The sequence below is a fragment of the Lynx rufus genome, unplaced genomic scaffold (genome assembly GCF_022079265.1).
Source record: "Lynx rufus isolate CCGP_SWC_20201006 ecotype Redwood Valley unplaced genomic scaffold, mLynRuf1.p SCAF_5, whole genome shotgun sequence".
Lineage (NCBI taxonomy): Eukaryota > Metazoa > Chordata > Mammalia > Carnivora > Felidae > Lynx > Lynx rufus.
In genome coordinates, this window is record NW_025814867.1 from 6,185,377 (window position 1) to 6,204,232 (window position 18,856).

Consider the following 18,856-nt stretch of genomic DNA (forward strand, 5'->3'; position numbering starts at 1 on the left):
TACCAGCCTCTCCCAGCCCTGCCCACAGGCTAGAGCCCCTGGCCGGGGCTCCCTTCCTAACCTCAGCACCCCCACTCCCCATAGGAGCAGTGAGCTGTACGAGTCCACACTGGCGGTGGAAGGTGTGCTTGGTGAGGCGGCTTGCACCCTGCGGCTCCGGGGCCAAGGCTCTTATGACGAGAGATACATGTCACCCCACCAGCTCTGAGGCTCTGCCCTCAGCCCCCAGCTTCGGAAATAAAACATGACCCAGAGCTGGGGAACAGATTTGCTGGGCAGACGTGCACGCTGATGGACCTCCAAGCAGCTCCTGGGATGGAAGGGACTCCCTTGCAGGGCAGGCCTCGCGTGCCCTCAGCACTAACGCAAAAGGCAGGAAGAATGAGTACTCAGCTAGGCAAGAGGCAACACCACCAACGGCCAGAACCGGCCCTTGGGAAAAACCACAACCACTAAGATGAGAACACATATTTACTGTCTGATGCATAGCTCACTCCCCAGGACTTACACGGTGGCCTGGGTAACCTGGCAGAGAGCAACCCTCTACCTCGGCCACACCTACACTGCGTCACCAGCGCTCACGTTGGTCCCCGTGTCTTGCTCTGCCCAGCGCTGCGGCCACCCCCAGAGCAGAACTAAACGGTGCCTCTGGCCCGGGGCCTCACTCAGTTTCCAGGGTATTCAAAGACAGCAGCGGCTCCCATCCCGGTCCCGATGCACATGGACACCACCCCGTATGCCCTGTGGACGCAAGATGGATTGTGTTTGCTGGGTGAAGGCACCAGGGCAGAGGCCTCATCACCAAGCCCCCCCGGGTTCCCAGACTGCCCACCTAGGCCCGCGCACAGGGTGCAGTTCCCGGCGCCCTTCCCCCTGGCCCTCAGGGCAGACCGGGGTCACGGCCCTCTAGCCTCAGCGTGTGGGGGCCTGTACGCTTCCCCCTCAGCTACCCCACCCTGCGCATCCACGTGACACCCCCATGGGGGTCAGCCTCACCTCTTCCCGCGACGCTTTAGTTCGTTGAGGAGCGTGATGACCTGTCGAGCTCCAGTGCAGCCCAGTGGGTGACCCAAGGCCACCGCACCCCCCAGAGGGTTCACCTTCTCCGGGGGGAGTCCTAGCTTCTCCACACAGTAGACAGCCTGGAGGGAGGCAGAACATCAGCTGTAGTTCCCTCCCCTCCCCCCACCGTGCGCCCACTCGCCCCAGCTCCACTAGCCAGGGCCGGGACAGCCGTGGGAAAGAAAAGCTCACCTGGCTTGCAAAGGCCTCATTGATCTCAAAGATGTCCACGTCATTCACCGTCAGCCCTGCGGGCAAGGGCAAAGACCTGAACTGACCCAGTGTCCCCCTGGGAGGACTTGTCTCCCCAGGCCCCCATCCTATCCAAGACCTAAAGGCAGCTTGGTGTGTCTGCCCCACACGGGCAGGTGGGTCCCGGCTGTGAGGTCGGGAAGGGGCTTGGGTAGGGATGCTGGCCTGCCCCACCTTCCCTCTGCACCAATCACGTGACCTACCCACCCCCAACAACAGCGAGAGAGGCAGGGGTCAGAGCCAGAGCCAGAGTGTGAAGGAAGCGCCTTACCTGCTTTTTGCAAAGCTACAGGAATGGCACAGGCAGGTCCAATGCCCATGATGTCAGGTGGGACCCCAACCACTGCATAGGACCTCAGGACCCCAAGGATGGGAAGGCCCAACTCTTCTGCCTTGGATCTCCGGGCCAGCAGGAGGGCAGCTGCCCCATCACTCACCTGACTAGAGTTTCCTAGAGGCAAATCACAGGCGTCAGGATGCCTCAGGGCAGGGAGGAAGAGTTCCACCTGCACACCTTGCCTGGAGGCTCCAGGCACCCAGAGAACACCCTGCAAGGCCGCTGCCCCTCCTGTCCCCACCCCCAGCCCGATCTCACCAGCCGTGGTAGAGCCACCCTTCTTGAAGGCAGGCTTCAGTTTGGCCAGGCCCTCCATGGTGGTGTTGGGGCGGATACCCTCATCCTGGGCCACGGTGATGCTCCTCTCGGTCCCCTTGTCATCATGGACCGTGGTGGTCACAGGCACGATCTCAGCTCGGAAACAGCCCTTGCTCTGGGCTCTGGCGGCCCTGCCAGCACCATGGACAGCCAGGCTCAGGCTCCCTTGGGGTTCCCTTCCCTCCAGGGGTCCCTCCCATTGCCTCCACCGCCCCTGCCCATCGGGGCAGGCACACAAGCTCAGGCTGCTAAATGCGAGGCCGTGCTGGCCTCGGGTTGCGGGGAGCTCTAAGGGATTGCCTTGGGCCCCTCCACCCCAGCCCGGGAGCGGGAGGCCTTCTTCGCTGCCAGCCTCATACCTTCAGATCCCGGCCAATCCCAGTCTTGATGGGGAAGGGGAGGTTTAGATGTGGTGGCTCCCCTTTGAGCCCGGCACCCAAGTGGGACTGAGCCTGCCGTTTGCCTCTACCAAACTAGGGACAGAGCCCCAGGAGTATCTGTGCCAGGCGCTGCCACCTTGTCTGCCCGTCTTGGGAGCTCAATTTCATCTGCTCCCCAGTTTCCACCTACTGAAAATGACACATACTACTAGCTACTTAGCGAATCTTAGGATTTGAACAGTACAAAAGTACAAGGTGTTTTAGGGTCATCCTTGCAATCATATGCAAAATGTCAGTGCCTGGGGGTCTCCCCTGGGGAACATTCCACACTTCCCACCAAGTTTTCAAATGGTTACCTGACCCCAAGTGGCTAGGAACCACTGCCTCAGGGAAGCCCACTCCCTTCTCTTGCCATTCTCTCTGGGCATCTGGGGCTTGCCAACCTCAGCCTGCCCCTGCCCTGAGGCCTGAGCCCCTGGGGTTCTTCTGATGCCACCCGAGCTCCAGTAGTCCAGAAGCTGGCATGCCAGGGGCTCCAGCAGTACAGGCCCCACAATCCAGGCTATCCAGGGTAGCCCAGGGCTGCCGTGTCTAATCGCCAAGCCACAGACAGAGAAGAGTCCCGGCCCTTGTTACACTCCTGATGATTAGATGGGGCAACCGAAGCCCAGCCAGGGAGACGAGACTCAGGCTGAGCAGACAGTAATGGGACGTGGAAGTGCTACCAACGCACAGTGGCCCCGGTCCCTGCCCGCCTCTCTTTCCTGGCAGGCGCTGGGCTTGGAAACCACTCACTGCCCAGCTGTAGCCTAAGGACAGCTCCACCTGAGGCCACTTAATCCGGCCTCAAAACTTCGCTCTGCAGCCCCGTAAACGCCCCATCCCAAAGAGCACTCACTTTTGCTGGGAAGCCAGGGCAAAGGTATCCTGCTTCTCCCGTGAAATGCCAAACCGCTCGGCTACATTCTCTGAAGTTATCCTAAAATGGAACCAACACACCATGCGGTCGTGCCCAGCAGCTGGGGGCCCAGGCTGGGCTGCAGGGCTGTGGTTGCAGGCCTGGGCCCCTGCAGCGGTAGGCAGCGGAGAGCCGGAGGGCCCGTCCCGCCACGGACACCGAACACTCAGGGTGGAGTGTGGGGGCACATCTGCTATGCCTCGAGGAAAGCCGCTCCAATCTGGGAAGATGAAGGCTCCCGGGGTCCTCCGGGAAGGCCACGCCCAGGCTTTCTGCTCACAGTGGTCAGAGCCCGCCCTCATCCTGGGAGCCCAGAGCCACAGCTAGGCCTTCCAACCTGGGCTTCTGGCTTTCCAGGCCTCCCCGTGAAATAGGGTCACCGGACGTGGAGGAAGCCAGGGCACTGCCCTCCCCGAGCCTCAAATCCAGGGGAGCCAGGACTCCCTGCTTACGGACCCAGGGGACGGCCCAGAGGCTCGGTGGCATCAGCGGTAGAGCTAAGGTGCCACGCCAATGCAAGGCGCTTGTAACACTCCATCTGACAGGGCCCAGGCTCCCTCACAGCGTGCCCCAACTCAAAGCTTCCCACTACGAGTGTCTAAGCCTCCAAGGCTTTGGCATACAGCTGCCATCGTCCCCCGTGCGACTGGCCCCTCAGGGTGGGAAGGACAGGCTGGGCCGTGACTGGAGACCCAGAAGCACGGAGGACCTGGAGGCCCCAGGAAAGGGAAGTCGGGGGCAAGTCCCATCCCCATGTCCCAGCGGAGCAGAACAGGCCCAGAGGCAGGAGGCCACAAGATGATCCAAGCGCCTGTGCCCCTGCTCCAGGTCAGGAAGGGAGCCGCGGGCACCCACTCACCCCATGGGAATCAGGCAATCTCTGGCCTTCTCCTTCTCCACCAAGCGTGAAGTGATATTTCCGGGGTTCCCTCTCTCAGCCAGGGACATGGACTCTACCCTGAGGAGGGAGCGGAGGAGGTGGTCACTCTCAGGACTCGCCCAGGGTTAGCTGTGCATCTGGCGAGTGATGGGAAATAGCCAGGGAGCCCTGGGAAATCCGGCGGGCTGTGTGGGAACCCCGGGCAGGGCACCGGCCAGCAAGGCAGAGCTGGGGGTGCAGGGCTGCTGAGTCATTCCCACCCCAGGACAGTCTGCACAGCCCACGCTGCCAGGCAGCGCTGTGCTTCCCTAACTCAACTCTCCTGAAGCCAGCCGAATCAGCAGTTCCTAGGAGAACGGCCTAGTGCTAGCCACAGTAGGGGGAGAGCCCAGGGCCAGAAGTCCAGGCCCTGCCCTCAGGCACCAAAGGTTCAGAGGGCAGAAGAGACAAATATTTAAAAAGCCAGAGACCAAAGAGCATCTGACCTGCATAGACCAGGAGGTGGTAATTGCTCACAGGAAGGCCAGATCTCAGAGAGGTCAAAAAGCCCATCGATGAGATGCAGGAACACAGGGCCTCAAGGGATGGCACATAACTGGATGCTTTCCATGTGCCCTGTGCTACTTTAAAATCTTTTCAGATATTAGAGCACTTTGACAGCATCAGTCCCATGACATACGTCCCAGAGTGTTAGCTGCTGTTATTACTCTACTTGATTTTATCAACTTCAACAGGACTGCGGTAGTTATCCCCATTTTAGAGATGAGGCCCAGAGAGGTGAGTAACCTGTCCGTAGTCACACAGCAGAGATCCAGACTTAGAAATGTAGGTGTCTGGCCCCAGAGCCCACACCCAACCAGGATGCCAGGAGCTACTGTTCATGGCCTGTGGGGGACAGTCTTGACCCAGACCCTCAATAGTCTGGAAACACAGTCTTTAACCCACCTGGGAACTCAGACACCCTCTAAAAAACTCATGAGGGCTCCTGCCAAGTTACCCACACCTTTCCATCCTCCAGTAAGATAGAGGAACATGAGAGAAATCAAAGGGCAGAGTGGCAGTGGCCCTTGCCTGGCCAAAGGCCCCACAGTGTAGCCTCTGGCTTTATTTACAAGTGGATAGGACAGAGCAACCCAGCGCCACGCAGTACAGCCTCAAGGAGGCCCGACAGCGCTCCAATCAAGAAATGCTACAAAGGGGGTGCCTGGGTGGCTCAGTCAGTTGAGCATCCGACTCTGGCTCAGGTCATGATCTCACAGTCCATGAGTTCAAGCCCCGCGTCGGGCTCTGTGCCGACAGCTCAGAGCCTGGAGCCTGCTTCCGATTCTGTGTCTCCCTCTCTCTCTGCCCCTCCCCCGCTCATGCTCTGTCTCTCTCTCTCAAAAATAAACAAACATTAAAAAAAAAAAATTTAAAAAATGCTACAAAGAGGAAACGAAAGGCAGAGAGTGTGTCAAAACCCTGGGGCTGCTCGCGTCCCAGAGCCTGCCCTCCCAACACAAGACACTCGTCCCGCCCTGGGCCCGAGGGCCCTTCCCCTCCAGGAGGCACTGCCTATTGCACCTCCAGCGGCTCCATGTGCCACGGCTGAAGAAGACAGCCACAGCTGACCGTGACCGAACCGCCACAGGCCTGACCATGCCCTCAGAGCCCAGGAGGCAGCTGCAAGTTTCCACCTTGGTACCAAAGAGGGAGACCAGGGGACTGACAGCCTAAAGAAATGAACAGACTAGTTATACAACAGGCAATTGTCCCTGGCTTTAGGAAACCCAAACTGCAATGCTTCTCTCAACAGCATCATAAATGAGAAAGGGGTCAGAGAAGGAAACCCAAGTTCTAGGTTTTTTCAAAATGCTTGCATTTTCCAGCCTGACAGATTTCCAAGAAAGCAAGCTCTTAGAAGCCAATTAATGCCCTTTCCCCACTAGTGCTAAGAGGTATGCATGATTCCCGAGCACCCAGAGCTTGGGGCTACTTCTAAGCTGAATTTGTGGGAACCTACTCTCAGCCAGCTGCCTTAAAGGGGTAGGGGGAATCCTGTAATCCTAGCCTGTGAGGACTCAAGAGATGCAAATTAGTTTTACTGTTAGAAATTGGTCAGTAAGCTCTGGCAGAAAGAAATTCTTACCCACAAGCCATGCCAATGTCATAAGACCCATTTCTGATGCCACCTGCAACAAAAGCATTTCATAAACATCCTTTATCAGAGTCCATCTGTTCTGGGAACAGAGGAGCCTCTTCCCCACCTGGTCTCTAAGTGGGACTCAGCCCCAGCCTCAGATTTGGAAGACTCAAGCATCCAGAAAAGGCTGGGTGCAGTGGCAAAGGGTTATCCTTCACTGTGTGGTCACAGAGAGCCCTCTCAGAAATCCTTATTGCTTGCCCAGCAGACAGTGACCTTGCTGACCCAAACCCGTGGAGCCAGGACCAAGGCCAGGCTATAGCAGTGGGCACCCACCCTGTCACAACTTACCAGCTATGTTGGCCACTGCCTGGAGCCCAGACGAACACTGTCTATTGACAGTGGACAAAGGCACAGTCTCTGGGATGTCACTGAAACAGAAGTGAGACCACAATCAGCACCCTCTCCTCTGCCAGGCTCTCATGGAAAGCAGGTCTATGCTCCTGGTCAATAGCACTGCCCCATCAAGGGGTGCAAAAACCAGGGGAACAAACCAGCAGCCCTATCCCCACTGCAGGCCAGATCCATACTGAGCAGACCCCATCTCTGCAGGCACTTGCTCTCCAGGGCTCCATAGTACATGCCCTTTCCCCGTGATTCTCCTCAACCTAGGTCAAAAACAGCCCAAGGTCAAGGAAAGCTGGCTGGGCCACTGGGAGCCTTCTTTCTTTCCCTTTGAAAATTAAAAAAGGAAAATTATACATCTGTTTCCTCCAAAACAACAGAGAAGGGGATCTATTGCTGGGACAAAGAACCAAAGCAAAAAAAAAAAAAAAAAAAAAAAAAAGTCTCAAGTATGAAGTCAGAAACCATCAGCCTTACCAGTACCCATATGGCTAACGCTTTATGTTCCGATTCTCTCTGGAAGGCCTGTTCCCAGCTGGACAAAGAACGCTTGACGGGTACCAAGTGTTGTAATCTGCCCTATTGGGGTGTGTTCCCCTAGGCTCCTACACTGGTCCCAGTCCTAGAAGCTGGTGGGGCTGCCCCTCCTGAAGTATCCTGCCCTCGCCAAGGGTACAAAGCCCTGTGGAAATCCTCAGGCCCTCTTTAGACCCATGAACCCTGAACCTCATGGGTGAAAGTGCTCGGTGATGCTGGTGTGCAGCCAGTGTTGGTAACCCCTGAGCCAGGCCAGGCTCTGCTGACGCAGAGAGGTAGCCTCCAAGCCCATGCAGCCTGTTTAGGCCTTCCCAGGTCTCCTGACTCCTTACTACCTAGTCACCACCTCTTCCCCCCAGCCACCGAGTGTTCACTAAATACCTACTCCATACAAGGCACCATGTGAGGGAGGGTTATTTCTTCTCCAGGTAGCTGGGTGTGCAAAGTTAAGTGGTTCTTTTCTTTTTTCTTTTTTTTTTTTTATTTTGAGATGGGGGGGGCGAGCGGGGGAGGGGCAGAGAGAGAGAGGGTGAGAGAAAGAATCCCAAGTAGGCTCCAGACTCTCAGCACGGAGCCCAATTCGGGGCATGAACTGAGATCATGACCTGAGCTGAAATCAAGAGTTGGACACTTAACTAACTCAGCCACCAGGTGCCCCAAAATTAAGTGGTTCTTAAATCCACACATTAAAATAATTTAAGCACTCCTCTCCCGTCTCAGGACAGCGAGTGGTGAAGGGCAAGTTTAACCAGGGCCCCTCCTGGAAGACCCCATGCCCCAGGGTTCTGCCATGTCCCCAAGTCTCTGATGTGCTGTGTGCCCTGGGAGGTCCCAGCCTGCTCAACTAGCTTTAAGAAGCTCAAAGTCACTTTTCAGTGTGCTGAAGGGTAACCTTCCTGGTTAGCTACCTGGCAAAACAGGACAGAACCCACACTTAAAAAAGGCAGAACAACAAGCTAACTTTGTCTAGATCATCACGGCACAGATAACTTTTTCTCTATTCCCCAAGGCCCTGTTTGTCCTGGCTCAGAGCCAGTAATGTACCCTTCACTCAAAGTAAGGGAGGGGCACCTAGCTGGCTCAGTAGGTAGAGCATGCAACTCTTGGTCTTGGGGTAGTAAGTTTGAGCCCCACGTTGAGTGTAGACATCACTTAAAAAAAAAAAAAAAAAAAAACCAAAGTAGGGGAAAGGTAGTGTCCACAAGAACAGGGTGCCAAGGACTCAGATTGCATCCAGGCCTGGTGTCCAACCTGACCCTCTTCCACTCATAGGCTGAGTCCCCTGGGGCCCGAGCCTACTCAAGAGTCAAAATAACCCACAGCTAGAACTAGAAAAGTTTACCTCAGAAACTGGGCAATTCGGGCCATGATTGCTCCGGCCCCCGGCTGAAGCACATTTCCTGTGGACAACAAATCTTTATTCAGATGGTGTACTAGACAGGAAGGTACAGTTGTGACTACTAGGAAGGGGACATTCCAGATCTTTCTTCAGCAACACAAGCCCTCAGCAGTTCCCTTGAGGCCCTAGAATTTCAAGGAGCCAGTCATATAGCAGCTTGCTCTGACCATACAATTAAACCCAATCTCCGAGAGTCGCAAGGTCCCTTGCCCACGCACCCTGCTTTTCCAAATCAATGCACAGCGGGCTGGTTGCCTGCCTTTAAAGGAAACATGGAAAGAAGATTGCAAGGCGAAGATTGCAAGGCAAAACTTGTGGGCAAACGAACTGGTCTTGTCAGTTAGGAAAATGAATTTCTGAAAATGCCCACCTCCCTGAGTGTCCTCAGCCAAGCCCTGCAGGCATTTCAGAGGTGGAACAGTGATTCCCCACCTAGGGGTGGCACCTACTTGATGGGAGCCTGGCCGTGTTCTGTTGTTTCCAGGCTAGAGGAGTAGGGATGGAGGGAAAGGGTGGGAAAGTCAAGAGACCCTGGATTCGGGTGCAATCTCTGCTGAAAATTTCCCAGGACTTAGTTTCTCCATCTGTGAGGTGCTGAACTACATGGTATTTGATGGTCCCTGTGTTCTGTGGTGGCACAGACAGGATGGGTAGTGAACCCTAGCCTTTGGTCTCCTATGGTGTCCGGTGTCCGCAAATCCCTGTGACAAGTGCTTGGGTGTTAGAATGTCATTGAGATCGCTGCTTTCCAACAAACTCCACAGGCAGAACTTGCTTGGGGTAGGGGTGGGGCGGAACGTGCCTGGAGGCGGTAGCCCTAAAGGAACAATTAAATTCGAATGCAAGGAGCCCCTGGTCATTTCTCTCAGTGAAAGCACCTGGAAAGTGCCTGGAGGGTGAGGAGGTGTTTGAGAAGGGCTTTGGCCGGATGGGAGCGCGAGGAGGACCGAGCCCAGGGCCTGGGCAGTGTGCTCACCCACGCAGATGTCCCCCAGCTGGGCAGGGCTCAGCTTGACGTCTCGGAGAACCGCGGTCATGACGGCAGAGAGAAGCTCGTCGGGGGTGGTGTCCTGCAGCGGGAAGCGCGGCCACCGTGGTCTCCCGCCGGCGATGCACGGGGTTCCCGGGACCCCCGCTCCCCCATCCCACCCGAGACGCACAGCGGTCACAGCTCGGGCGCAGAGCCACCCCCGCGCCAGACCCCAGACCGCTCTGGCCCGCGGTCTCCCACCCGGCGCCCGGCCCAGGGGCCTCACCTTGAAGCCGCCGCGGCCCCCTCGGCCAATGGCGGTGCGCCGCCCGTGCACTACCACCACGTCGTCGGCCGACACCGGCTGAGCGCCGCTCCAGCACGGCGCGGCCTGCGGCGCCGGCTCCCAACCCGAACCGGGCCTGCCCGTCAGGTGCCCGAGCACTACCTGCAACCTACGCATCGCGCAACTCTGTGGGGTAGACCTCCAACCTGCGGGTACAGCGCAGGAGCTAACAGCCCGCCCGCGGCGCAAGCGCAGAGCCGCACTCTACCCCGGCCCCTTAACACGGCCCACAGCCCCGCCCCCAAGACCCCGCCTATCGCTTGTCTCAGCCAACCAGAGGGCTGTGTGCCTGAGGTCCCGCCCCCGCTTCCAACCAGAGCCGCTAAAGCGGAGCTCTCGGTTTACGCCGAGAGTCTTTCTACTCAAAGCCCCGCCTGCGGTGGCCTAAGGCGGCCAACCAGGAGGTGGACACTTCCGAAGCCCCGCCCAGAATTGCGGGCCGGAAACCTTTCTACTCGCAGCACCGCCTACTGCCAAACCCGAGGAGAGACTCCCAGAGCCCGTTCGGTACCTTGAAACAAACTCTGCCACTGCCGGGGCTCGCTTCCCCTAAAACTCTGCCCACTGCCTGCCACCAAACCGAGGACTGGACCACCAAAGGCCCCGCCTACGGCTTCCGGTTTGGGAAGGAGGAGGCGGGGACTCAATTCTTCCCCCTTCCTTGTCTTCTCGACTGTCTCCTGAGTCCCAGTACCGAAGCTGGGGGACTTAGTTCCGAGACGCCCCAGAGCCCTACCCCGATGTGCTTGGGCTCTCCTGGGAAGTCTTTCGAGAACACTGAGGGAACTGGGGAGTCTGGTGCGGCAGGAGAACAGATTGTGTAAAGTGGCCGAGATGTGACAAGCTCTTAATCTAGAGAGAGTACCTATCTTACCAATTTTGCAGTAATTAGGGTGTATTTAATTAATGCCCACCTCCTGCACTAGGCTGAGGTCTGCACCAAGGCAGGGAGGCACCCTGTATCCGGGATGCCTGCAACATGCTTGACACTTAGCAGGCGATCAATAAATACCTATTGAATTAAAGACCAAAGTTCCTTAGGTCAGGACTGTGTTTTCCAACTTCCCTCCCCCCATAACCCTAGAGAGCAAGGCTGGTGCCCCCTTGACTCCCGTTGGTAAATGTGTTTCTCTAGACCCCAGAGAATAGCCCTGCGTTTGTCCCAGACACCAAAGGCCAGGGTGTTATCCTCAACCCCGGACGGTATCCCACCTTTCAAAGGCAGGACCGTGGCATGCCTGAGGCTCCAGAAGGTAGCATACCCTTTCCCACCTCACCTCTGGGTGTACAGCTGGAGGTTCCCCCACAATCCCAAGGCCTGGATTGTGCATTCCCGGGAGATCCAGGGACAGGGTTGGGGGGAAGGGCTCCTCCTCTGCCCCCTCCCCGCCATCCTCGAGGGCAGTAACATATGAACCCCGCAGATCCCCAAAGGAAAGGATGTGATTCTATCAGATCCCAAAGGGCAAGGCCCCTATTTCCTACAACCCCCAAAGGAAGGTCGTGTCCCCCCTACCGCCCCCGGGCGCCACCGCCCTAGACCCCGGAGGACAGGTCTGTGGGCCTCCACACCTCAAAAGGCAGGTCCCCCGGTTCCCATGTCCCCTGTCGCCCGAGACCCCGCGAGCAGAGATGGGGCACCCCCACCTCCACACAAGTGCTAGGGCTCCAGATTGAAGGGCAGGGCGGCGCTTCTCGGAAACAGAAACCCGCGGGGCGGGGCCGGGGGCGGGGGTGGCGGTAAAGGAAGGAGGAAGAGCGGACCGGCTGCGCGACTCGACAGCGCTGAGGCTCCGGGGTAGCCCGCCATGGCCGCCGGAGGCTCCAGCGCGGGGTCCGCGTCCCCCATCCCCTCGGCGTCCTCCCTGCCTCTAGCTGCCCTCAACGTGCGAGTGCGGCGCCGCCTGTCGCTGTTCCTGAACGTGCGGACGCAGGTGGCGGCCGACTGGACGGCGCTGGCTGAGGAGATGGGCTTCGAGTACTTGGAGATCCGGCAGCTGGAGGCGCATGCCGACCCCATGGGCAAGCTCCTGGACGACTGGCAGGGACGCCCGGGAGCCTCGGTGGGCCGTCTGCTGGAGCTGCTCACCAAGCTGGGCCGCGATGACGTGCTGGTGGAACTGGGGCCCAGCATCGGTGAGGACACGCGCTTCCCGGCCTCATACCTGGGGGGGACGAGGGAGCTGACCTTCACCAGCCTCAGCATCCATTCTCCCCTGGAGAGGCCCCCTTTTTCTGCCTGGGGGGCAGGGGAGGGGGGCTGGAGGCAGCCTGCAGAGGGGGTACCACCGTGTGGGACCAGTTCCCTCTTTCAACACTAGGATGACAGGAACTGGAGAAAGGAGGTGAAGGGTGGGAGAGGCAGACAACAGAGAGAAACATCTTAGGCAAATGTTTTCCTGTAGGGCCAGGACTCAGAATGGGGGTCCTCTGTGGGGGAGTCAGGACTACTTCAAGTACAGCAACAGGACAGGTGAGGGACTGAAAGCTGACAGTCAGGGAAACCTCAGGTCCCAGGGAAATGCATCCCTTCCTGCCACTAGCTGCCACATAATATAGACGGCTGCATCTTGCCTGGTTGGGGCCTCGTTTATATACCCACCACTGCGTCTCCTGAGCCGTTCTTGCATATCCCGTCCCTTGCTCACATCAGCCGTGGATCCTAGAAGAAGCAGACCTTGGGTTCAGGAGTCCTAGGAAGGAGGGCCAGGACAAAGGGACAGAAGGACACAAGCCTGGCCACGATGACTTCCCAGACGACCAGAACACCATCCCTTTGGGATGGTCAGAGCCAGGTGGGAGCTCAACTTTTCAGAGCTGTTGAACTGTGCATGACACCAGTGGGCTGGGAAAGCCCTGGAGCACAACATAGCTAAGGAAGTAGGGCCAGGGATGGGGCCTGACTGTGGATAGAGGCATGGGACAAACCCAGGGAGCCTGCCACACCCTGTCTCTTCCCCACAGAGGAGGATTGCCAGAAGTATATTCTGAAACAGCAGCAGGAGGAGTCTGAGAAGCCCTTACAGGTGGCTGCTGTAGATAGCAGTGACCCACGGACGTCAGAGCTGGCGGGCATCACCACGCTGGATGACCCCTTGGGTAAGGATCCGGTACTGCTCCGCCGGGCCAGGCGTGACAGGTGGACCATAGGACATTGTGTTAAGATCATCCTCACCTAGGAAATGGGAATAATGATCTTACCTCTGAGTTGGTGTGAGACTCTCATGAAATGATGTGTCTGTCTTATGGTCAATGGTCACCCCAGGGCTTGGCCCAGGGTGGGAGGTGGAGGGGAGAGACACTCACCTTTCCTCCCCTGGGAAGAGCACTTTCTCTCAGTGTCATTTTGGGATTGGTGTAGGGTTCAGGACCGAGTCACCTAGGCTGGGGGTTCCTGGCGGGCTCCTCTTTCGCAGAGGTCTAACATCACCCTTGTGCTCTGCACCCAGGGCAGATGCCGGAGCGTTTTGATGCCTTCATCTGCTACTGCCCCAGCGATATCCAGTTCGTTCAGGAGATGATCCGGCAGCTGGAACAGACAGACTATCGGCTGAAGTTGTGTGTGTCTGATCGCGACGTCCTCCCTGGCACCTGTGTCTGGTCCATCGCCAGCGAGCTCATTGAGAAGAGGTTGGCTAAGAGGCCAGTGGGGTCAAGTGGGTGGGTACACAAAGGCCTGCCCAAGGGATCCAGATGCTGAGATTCTCCCAGGTGGACCCTGTCTAGTCTGACCACAGTGGACTCCTCCTGAGGCCATCCCCTGATGAGCCAGGTTGGCACAGTGCCTGCAGCCTGCCCGCTGTCCCCTAGGTGCCGCCGGATGGTGGTGGTGGTCTCTGATGATTACCTGCAAAGCAAGGAATGTGACTTCCAGACCAAGTTTGCGCTCAGCCTCTCTCCCGGTAAGCTCAGCACTGCCTTTGCCACAGAGGAGGGGGTAGACGGGGCCTCGGGATGCCATCAGTCCCTCATCAAGGGCCACGGATGCAGCACCAAGGAGCTCCTGTAGGTTTCCGCCCACTTGAGCGTGTGTGCACATGAGTGCCCTCTGTGTGGGTGAATGGGTGCCACGGGTGCTTGATTGCGGGGAGGCCTGTTGTTAACGCCTGGGCTGGGGACGGATCCCACTAGCTGTGGAGGGAGGGCCTGCTGCCAGCTCTGAACCTCTTGGCTTGCAGGTGCCCATCAGAAGCGACTGATCCCCATCAAGTACAAGGCAATGAAGAAAGAGTTCCCCAGCATCCTGCGGTTCATCACTGTCTGCGACTACACCAACCCCTGCACCAAGTCCTGGTTCTGGACCCGCCTTGCCAAGGCCCTGTCCCTGCCCTGAAGATTGCCCCGGGCCCCTGGGCGTGTGTGCTTCTGCCCCTGCTTCCTCCTGCCGTAGGGGTGACCTGTGCCCCACTTGCTTCTCAGTTCCGGGAGATGCCAACTCCACAGACACGCTGTACGTCCTGCACGGGACCAGTAACGTGTCCACGTGCTGGGTTATCGAGCCAGGACAGCGGAATCCAGGGCCAGCTGGGACTGAGAAGAGGTCCAGCAGAGCCAGCTCTGACCTGTCCACACGTCTTAGGCCTCGGTCTCTCCACCTGAGAACTAAGTAGGGTGGGGAGAACTGGTAGTAGCTGTGTTTGAATCACTGTCGAGGGAGCCCAGCCCTGGACAAAGGTGCGGCCCACGTGTGTTCCTTTTCTCTTTTTACCCCCTTCGTTGAAACCAGACTCTGGAAAGAACCCAATATGCCAGCATCTGTGCCTGCAGGGCAGCACAGAACGAGAGAGAGAGAGAGCGAGCGAGCCGCTTGAACTCGCATAGCAAGTAAGCTGCAGACATAGGTGTTCTTCCCTCCCTACGGCATCTGCATGCTAGTTACCTTTGAGCTCTCCTCAGGGGAGAAAATGTCTTGGTCTCAGGTCTCTGTCCCAGGGCAAAGCCCAGGACCCTAAATCGAATAGAAAGTGTGTCTTTTCTGCTCCACACCCAGCCAGGCTGGGGCAAGGTACCTTTCCTCAGGGTCTTGGTGGGGGGACTGGAGGCCCCTCCCTGCATGATCTTGATGAAGCACCTAGCTGACCATGCACTTATCCCCACTTGGGGACGTTGGGGAATATTTTTTAAACAATTTCAAAAAAGTATCTTTCGTACCTGTTTTGTCTGCATTGTGAGAATTTCAGAGAGAGCTGAGATATGCCTGTGTTTGTCATTTCCCTTCTGTATCCTGGGTTTATAATAAAGAGTTCTCTACTTTTGGAAAAATAGCAGGTTTCACTTGTGTCTGGGAGATTGGAAGCAGTTTACTGGGGATAAAGCTCTCCTGGGCAAGAGAAATGGGCCCACTGGGTAGGTTCCAGTGGGTTTGTTTGGCAGGGGCTTCTCGAAGGCTGGGCCCCTGCTCACACGTCCCAGGCCTCACCGGGGCTGTGGCCTCAGTTCCAGACACCAGGGGCACTGCTCGCCTTCACCAAGCGTGGTTCTCCCTGGATTGTGCCACACTTTTAGGTCCTGGCCTGGCTCTTCTAGGCTCCAAGAGGGTCTGGAGAACTTCCACTCCAGCCCACAGATCTCTGGAGAACTCAGTTATCAATAATGGTCCTTAGGCATATTTGTGTTAATCCTGAAGGTTTTGATCTATTTTTACTTTTATTATTATTTTTTTAAAGATTTTATTTTTAAGTAATCTCTCTACCCAATGTGGGGCTTGAACTTACAACCCTGACCGCGATCAAGAGTTGCATGCTCTACCAACTGAGCTGGCCAGATGCCCTGTTTCTGATCTATTTTTAAATAGAATGTCACTTCTTTACTGTTCACTCAAGAAAGTTTGGAAAATATATTTAAAAAAAATTTTTGTTTAATGTTTATTTATTATAGAGACAAACAGCACAAGCAGGGGAGGGCCAGAGAGAGAGGGAGACACAGAATCCGAAGCAGGCTCCAGGCTTGAGCTGTCAGCACAGAATCTGACGCGGGCTTGAACCCACAAACCATGAGATCACGACCTGAGCCGAAGTCAGACACTTAACCGATTGAGCCAACCAGGTGCCCCTGGAAAATATATTATTTTTAAAAATCACTGATAATTCTAATCCGAGAGATAACTCTAGTGATCTTTTAGAGTGCCCCGACATTATCAGTGACCATAGCTTTTCTCTCAATGGTCTCCCTGTTGCCATGTCCCAGTTTCTGAGCCTCCCGGATACTGGAGGCTCCCCGGCCTTGCCCCTGTGCCTTCAGGGACTCCTAGAAAGGCCCCATGTACTCAAGGCAGCCCTGAGACGGGACCTTCCTCTCCAGGGTCCCCCAGGGGGCAGACCCACAGGGTGGTCCTGGAAGAGCCCCTAGGATCTGCCCCGTGCTACCTATGGCTGGGGAATAGCCTTTGGATCGGCTCCTGGTCATGAGGTTGCAGGGGTCTCGGGGTAACACCAGTCACGTCATGGGAAAAGTCTGCATTCTCTCAGGCACGCTGGTGACCTGAATGTGCTCACTTCACTCCCACCTGATCCTCACACCTCTCGCACATTCTCTCCACCAATGCCCAGTTCCCCACCGGTGGGTTCCCAGACACCAAGAAGGCTTCCTCTTCTCATTTTGGGCTTAGTCCTCTAGGAACCTTTGATAGAGAAATCCTCATTTTTCTTTAAAAAATTTTTTTGTAGGGGCTCCTGGGTGGCTCAGTCAGTTAAGGGTCCAACTTCAGCTTAGGTCATGATCTCGAGATTCATGAGTTGGAGCCCTGTGTCAGGCTCAGAGCCTGGAGTCTGCTTTGGATTCTGTGTCTCCCTCTCTCTCTCTCTCTCTCTCTCTCTGCCCCATCCCCACTCATGCTCTGTCTCTCTGTCTCTCAAAAATAAATATTTATAACATTTATTTATAAATATGTTTATTTTTGAGAGAGAGAGAGAGCAAGGAAGAGACAGAGAGAGAGAGGGAGACAGAGGACCTGAAGTGGGCTCTGTGCTGAACAGCAAAGAGCCCGACACGGGGCTGGAACTCACAAACCATGAGATCATGATCTGAACCAAAGACAACTGACTGAGCCACCCAGGCATCCCATCCCTCATTTTTCAATAGGGAAAATTCACGGCTGAAATGTTATGAAAGGCAAAAGCAGAAAATTCTGGAGGGCAGCAGCAAAGTTAAAATACAAAACTATAAGACTACATGACTATGAACCTGAATTCTGCCACAAGCAATGACAGGGGAAAAACAACAGGGAGAGGGGTTTCTGCCAGATTAGACAATAAAATATATATAATACTATGTGACTATGCTGGATCCTGGTTCAAACAGGTCATGTGTAACAAGACATTCTTGGGTCATAAACTGATAGAGGTTAATATCCAGCAGGAAAAAACCTCTTTGACCTCAGCTGCAGCAATTTCTTACTTGACACATCTCCAAAGGCAAGGGAATTAAAAGCAAAAATGAACTATTGGGACCCCATCAAGATAAAAAAACTTCTGCACTGCAAAGGAAACAATCAAAACTAAAGGGCAACCGATGGAACGGGAAAAGATATTTGCAAATGACATATCAGATAAAGGGCTAGTATCCAAAATCTATAAAGAACTCCCCAAACTCCACACCTGAAAAACAAATAATCCAGGGGAGAAATGGGCAGAAGACATGAATAGACACTTTTTTAAAGAAGACATCCAGATGGCCAACAGACACATGAAAAGATGCTCAACGTCACTCCTCATCAGGGAAATACAAATCAAAACCACACTCAGATACCACCTCACGCCAGTCAGAGTGGCTACAATGAACAAGTCAGGAGACTATAGATGCTAGAGAGGGTCGGAGAAACGGGAACCCTCTTGCACTGTTGGTGGGAATGCAAACTGGTGCAGCCGCTCTGGAAAACAGTGTGGAGGTTCCTCCAAAAATTAAAAATAGATCTACCCTATGACCCAGCAATAGCACTGCTAGGAATTTACCCAAGGGATACAGGAGTGCTGAGGCATGGGGGCACTTGTACCCCAATGTTTATGGCAGCACTTTCAACAATAGCCAAATGATGGAAAGAGCCTAAATGTCCATCAACTGACGAATGGATAAAGAAGATGTGGTTTATATACACAACGGAATACTACTTGACAATGAGAAAGAATGAAATCTGCCAATTGCAGCAACGTGGATGGAACTGGAGGGTATTATGCTAAGTGAAATATGAAATAAGTCATACAGAGAAAGACAGATACCATATGTTTTCACTCATATGTGGATCCTGAGAAACTTAACAGAAGACCATGGGGGAGGGGAAGGGGAGGAAAAAAAGTTACAGAGAGGGAGGAAGGCAAACCATAAGAGACTCTTTTTTTTTTTTTTTAATTTTTTTTTTCAACGTTTATTTATTTTTTTGGGACAGAGAGAGACAGAGCATGAACGGGGGAGGGGCAGAGAGAGAGGGAGACACAGAATCAGAAACAGGCTCCAGGCTCCGAGCCATCAGCCCAGAGCCTGACGCGGGGCTCGAACTCACGGACCGCGAGATCATGACCTGGCTGAAGTCGGACGCTTAACCGACTGCGCCACCCAGGCGCCCCCATAAGAGACTCTTAAATACTGAGAACAAACTGAGGGTTGATGGGGGGTGGGGGGGAGGGGAAAGTGGATGATGGGCATTGAGGAGGGCACCTGTTGGGATGAGCACTGGGTGTTGTATGGAAACCAATTTGACAATAAATTATATTTAATATAAAAAAATAATAATATCCAGAACTTCTACAACTCAACAAAAAAGAAATATAACACAATTTAAAAAATGGGCAAGGGACTTGAACAGACATTTTTCCAAAGGAAATACACAAGTGACTAATAAAATACATGAAGAAATGTTCAACACCACTAATCATTAGGGAAATACAACTCAAAACCA

General features: G+C 55.2%; 3 protein-coding genes and 1 long non-coding RNA gene across 4 annotated transcripts in view; 2 read left to right on the forward strand and 2 right to left on the reverse strand.

Moving 5' to 3' along the window:
• The window catches only part of DLEC1 (DLEC1 cilia and flagella associated protein), a 90,600-nt gene extending 90,130 nt beyond the window's left edge, over positions 1–470 (forward strand). Inside the window, exon 37 of the mRNA XM_047098682.1 lies at positions 85–470. Coding sequence (XP_046954638.1) covers positions 85–208 — 124 coding nt within the window. The 3' untranslated portion in view covers positions 209–470. The remainder of the gene's footprint in view (positions 1–84) is intronic.
• On the reverse strand, positions 454–10,161 carry ACAA1 (acetyl-CoA acyltransferase 1). Its single transcript, XM_047098683.1, has 12 exons — positions 9,907–10,161; positions 9,627–9,720; positions 8,594–8,651; positions 6,661–6,740; positions 6,316–6,358; positions 4,167–4,265; positions 3,248–3,328; positions 1,910–2,100; positions 1,586–1,765; positions 1,255–1,310; positions 997–1,142; positions 454–741 (listed from the first exon to the last, which is right to left on the reverse strand). Exons 1-12 carry the CDS (start codon positions 10,081–10,083, stop codon positions 666–668), a joined length of 1,281 nt encoding a protein of 426 aa, XP_046954639.1. The 5' UTR covers positions 10,084–10,161; the 3' UTR covers positions 454–665.
• A 1,559-nt stretch (positions 10,162–11,720) lies between these two features.
• On the forward strand, positions 11,721–15,228 carry MYD88 (MYD88 innate immune signal transduction adaptor). Its single transcript, XM_047098684.1, has 5 exons — positions 11,721–12,102; positions 12,931–13,065; positions 13,416–13,596; positions 13,777–13,868; positions 14,145–15,228. Exons 1-5 carry the CDS (start codon positions 11,775–11,777, stop codon positions 14,297–14,299), a joined length of 891 nt encoding a protein of 296 aa, XP_046954640.1. The 5' UTR covers positions 11,721–11,774; the 3' UTR covers positions 14,300–15,228.
• Positions 12,026–13,422, reverse strand: LOC124526007 (uncharacterized). The gene is made up of 3 exons (XR_006965598.1): positions 13,273–13,422; positions 12,569–12,628; positions 12,026–12,131 (listed from the first exon to the last, which is right to left on the reverse strand). It is a non-coding gene; the product is annotated as an uncharacterized LOC124526007 (long non-coding RNA).
• Positions 15,229–18,856: the final 3,628 nt, after the last annotated feature.

Bases quoted from the DNA above. Each gene is read 5' to 3' on its own strand.
- ACAA1 (XM_047098683.1), bottom strand. From the start codon at position 10,083: ATGCGTAGGTTGCAGGTAGTGCTCGGGCACCTGACGGGCAGGCCCGGT. The intron at 1,766-1,909 runs GTGAGATCGGGC...ATTTGCCTCTAG, and splicing joins GGGTGGCTCTACCACGGCTG to GAAACTCTAGTCAGGTGAGT. The intron at 1,143-1,254 runs GTGAGCTTTTCT...GCCTCCCTCCAG, and splicing joins ATGAGGCCTTTGCAAGCCAG to GCTGTCTACTGTGTGGAGAA.
- MYD88 (XM_047098684.1), top strand. From the start codon at position 11,775: ATGGCCGCCGGAGGCTCCAGCGCGGGGTCCGCGTCCCCCATCCCCTCG. The intron at 13,066-13,415 runs GTAAGGATCCGG...CTCTGCACCCAG, and splicing joins CACGCTGGATGACCCCTTGG to GGCAGATGCCGGAGCGTTTT. The intron at 13,869-14,144 runs GTAAGCTCAGCA...CTTGGCTTGCAG, and splicing joins TGCGCTCAGCCTCTCTCCCG to GTGCCCATCAGAAGCGACTG.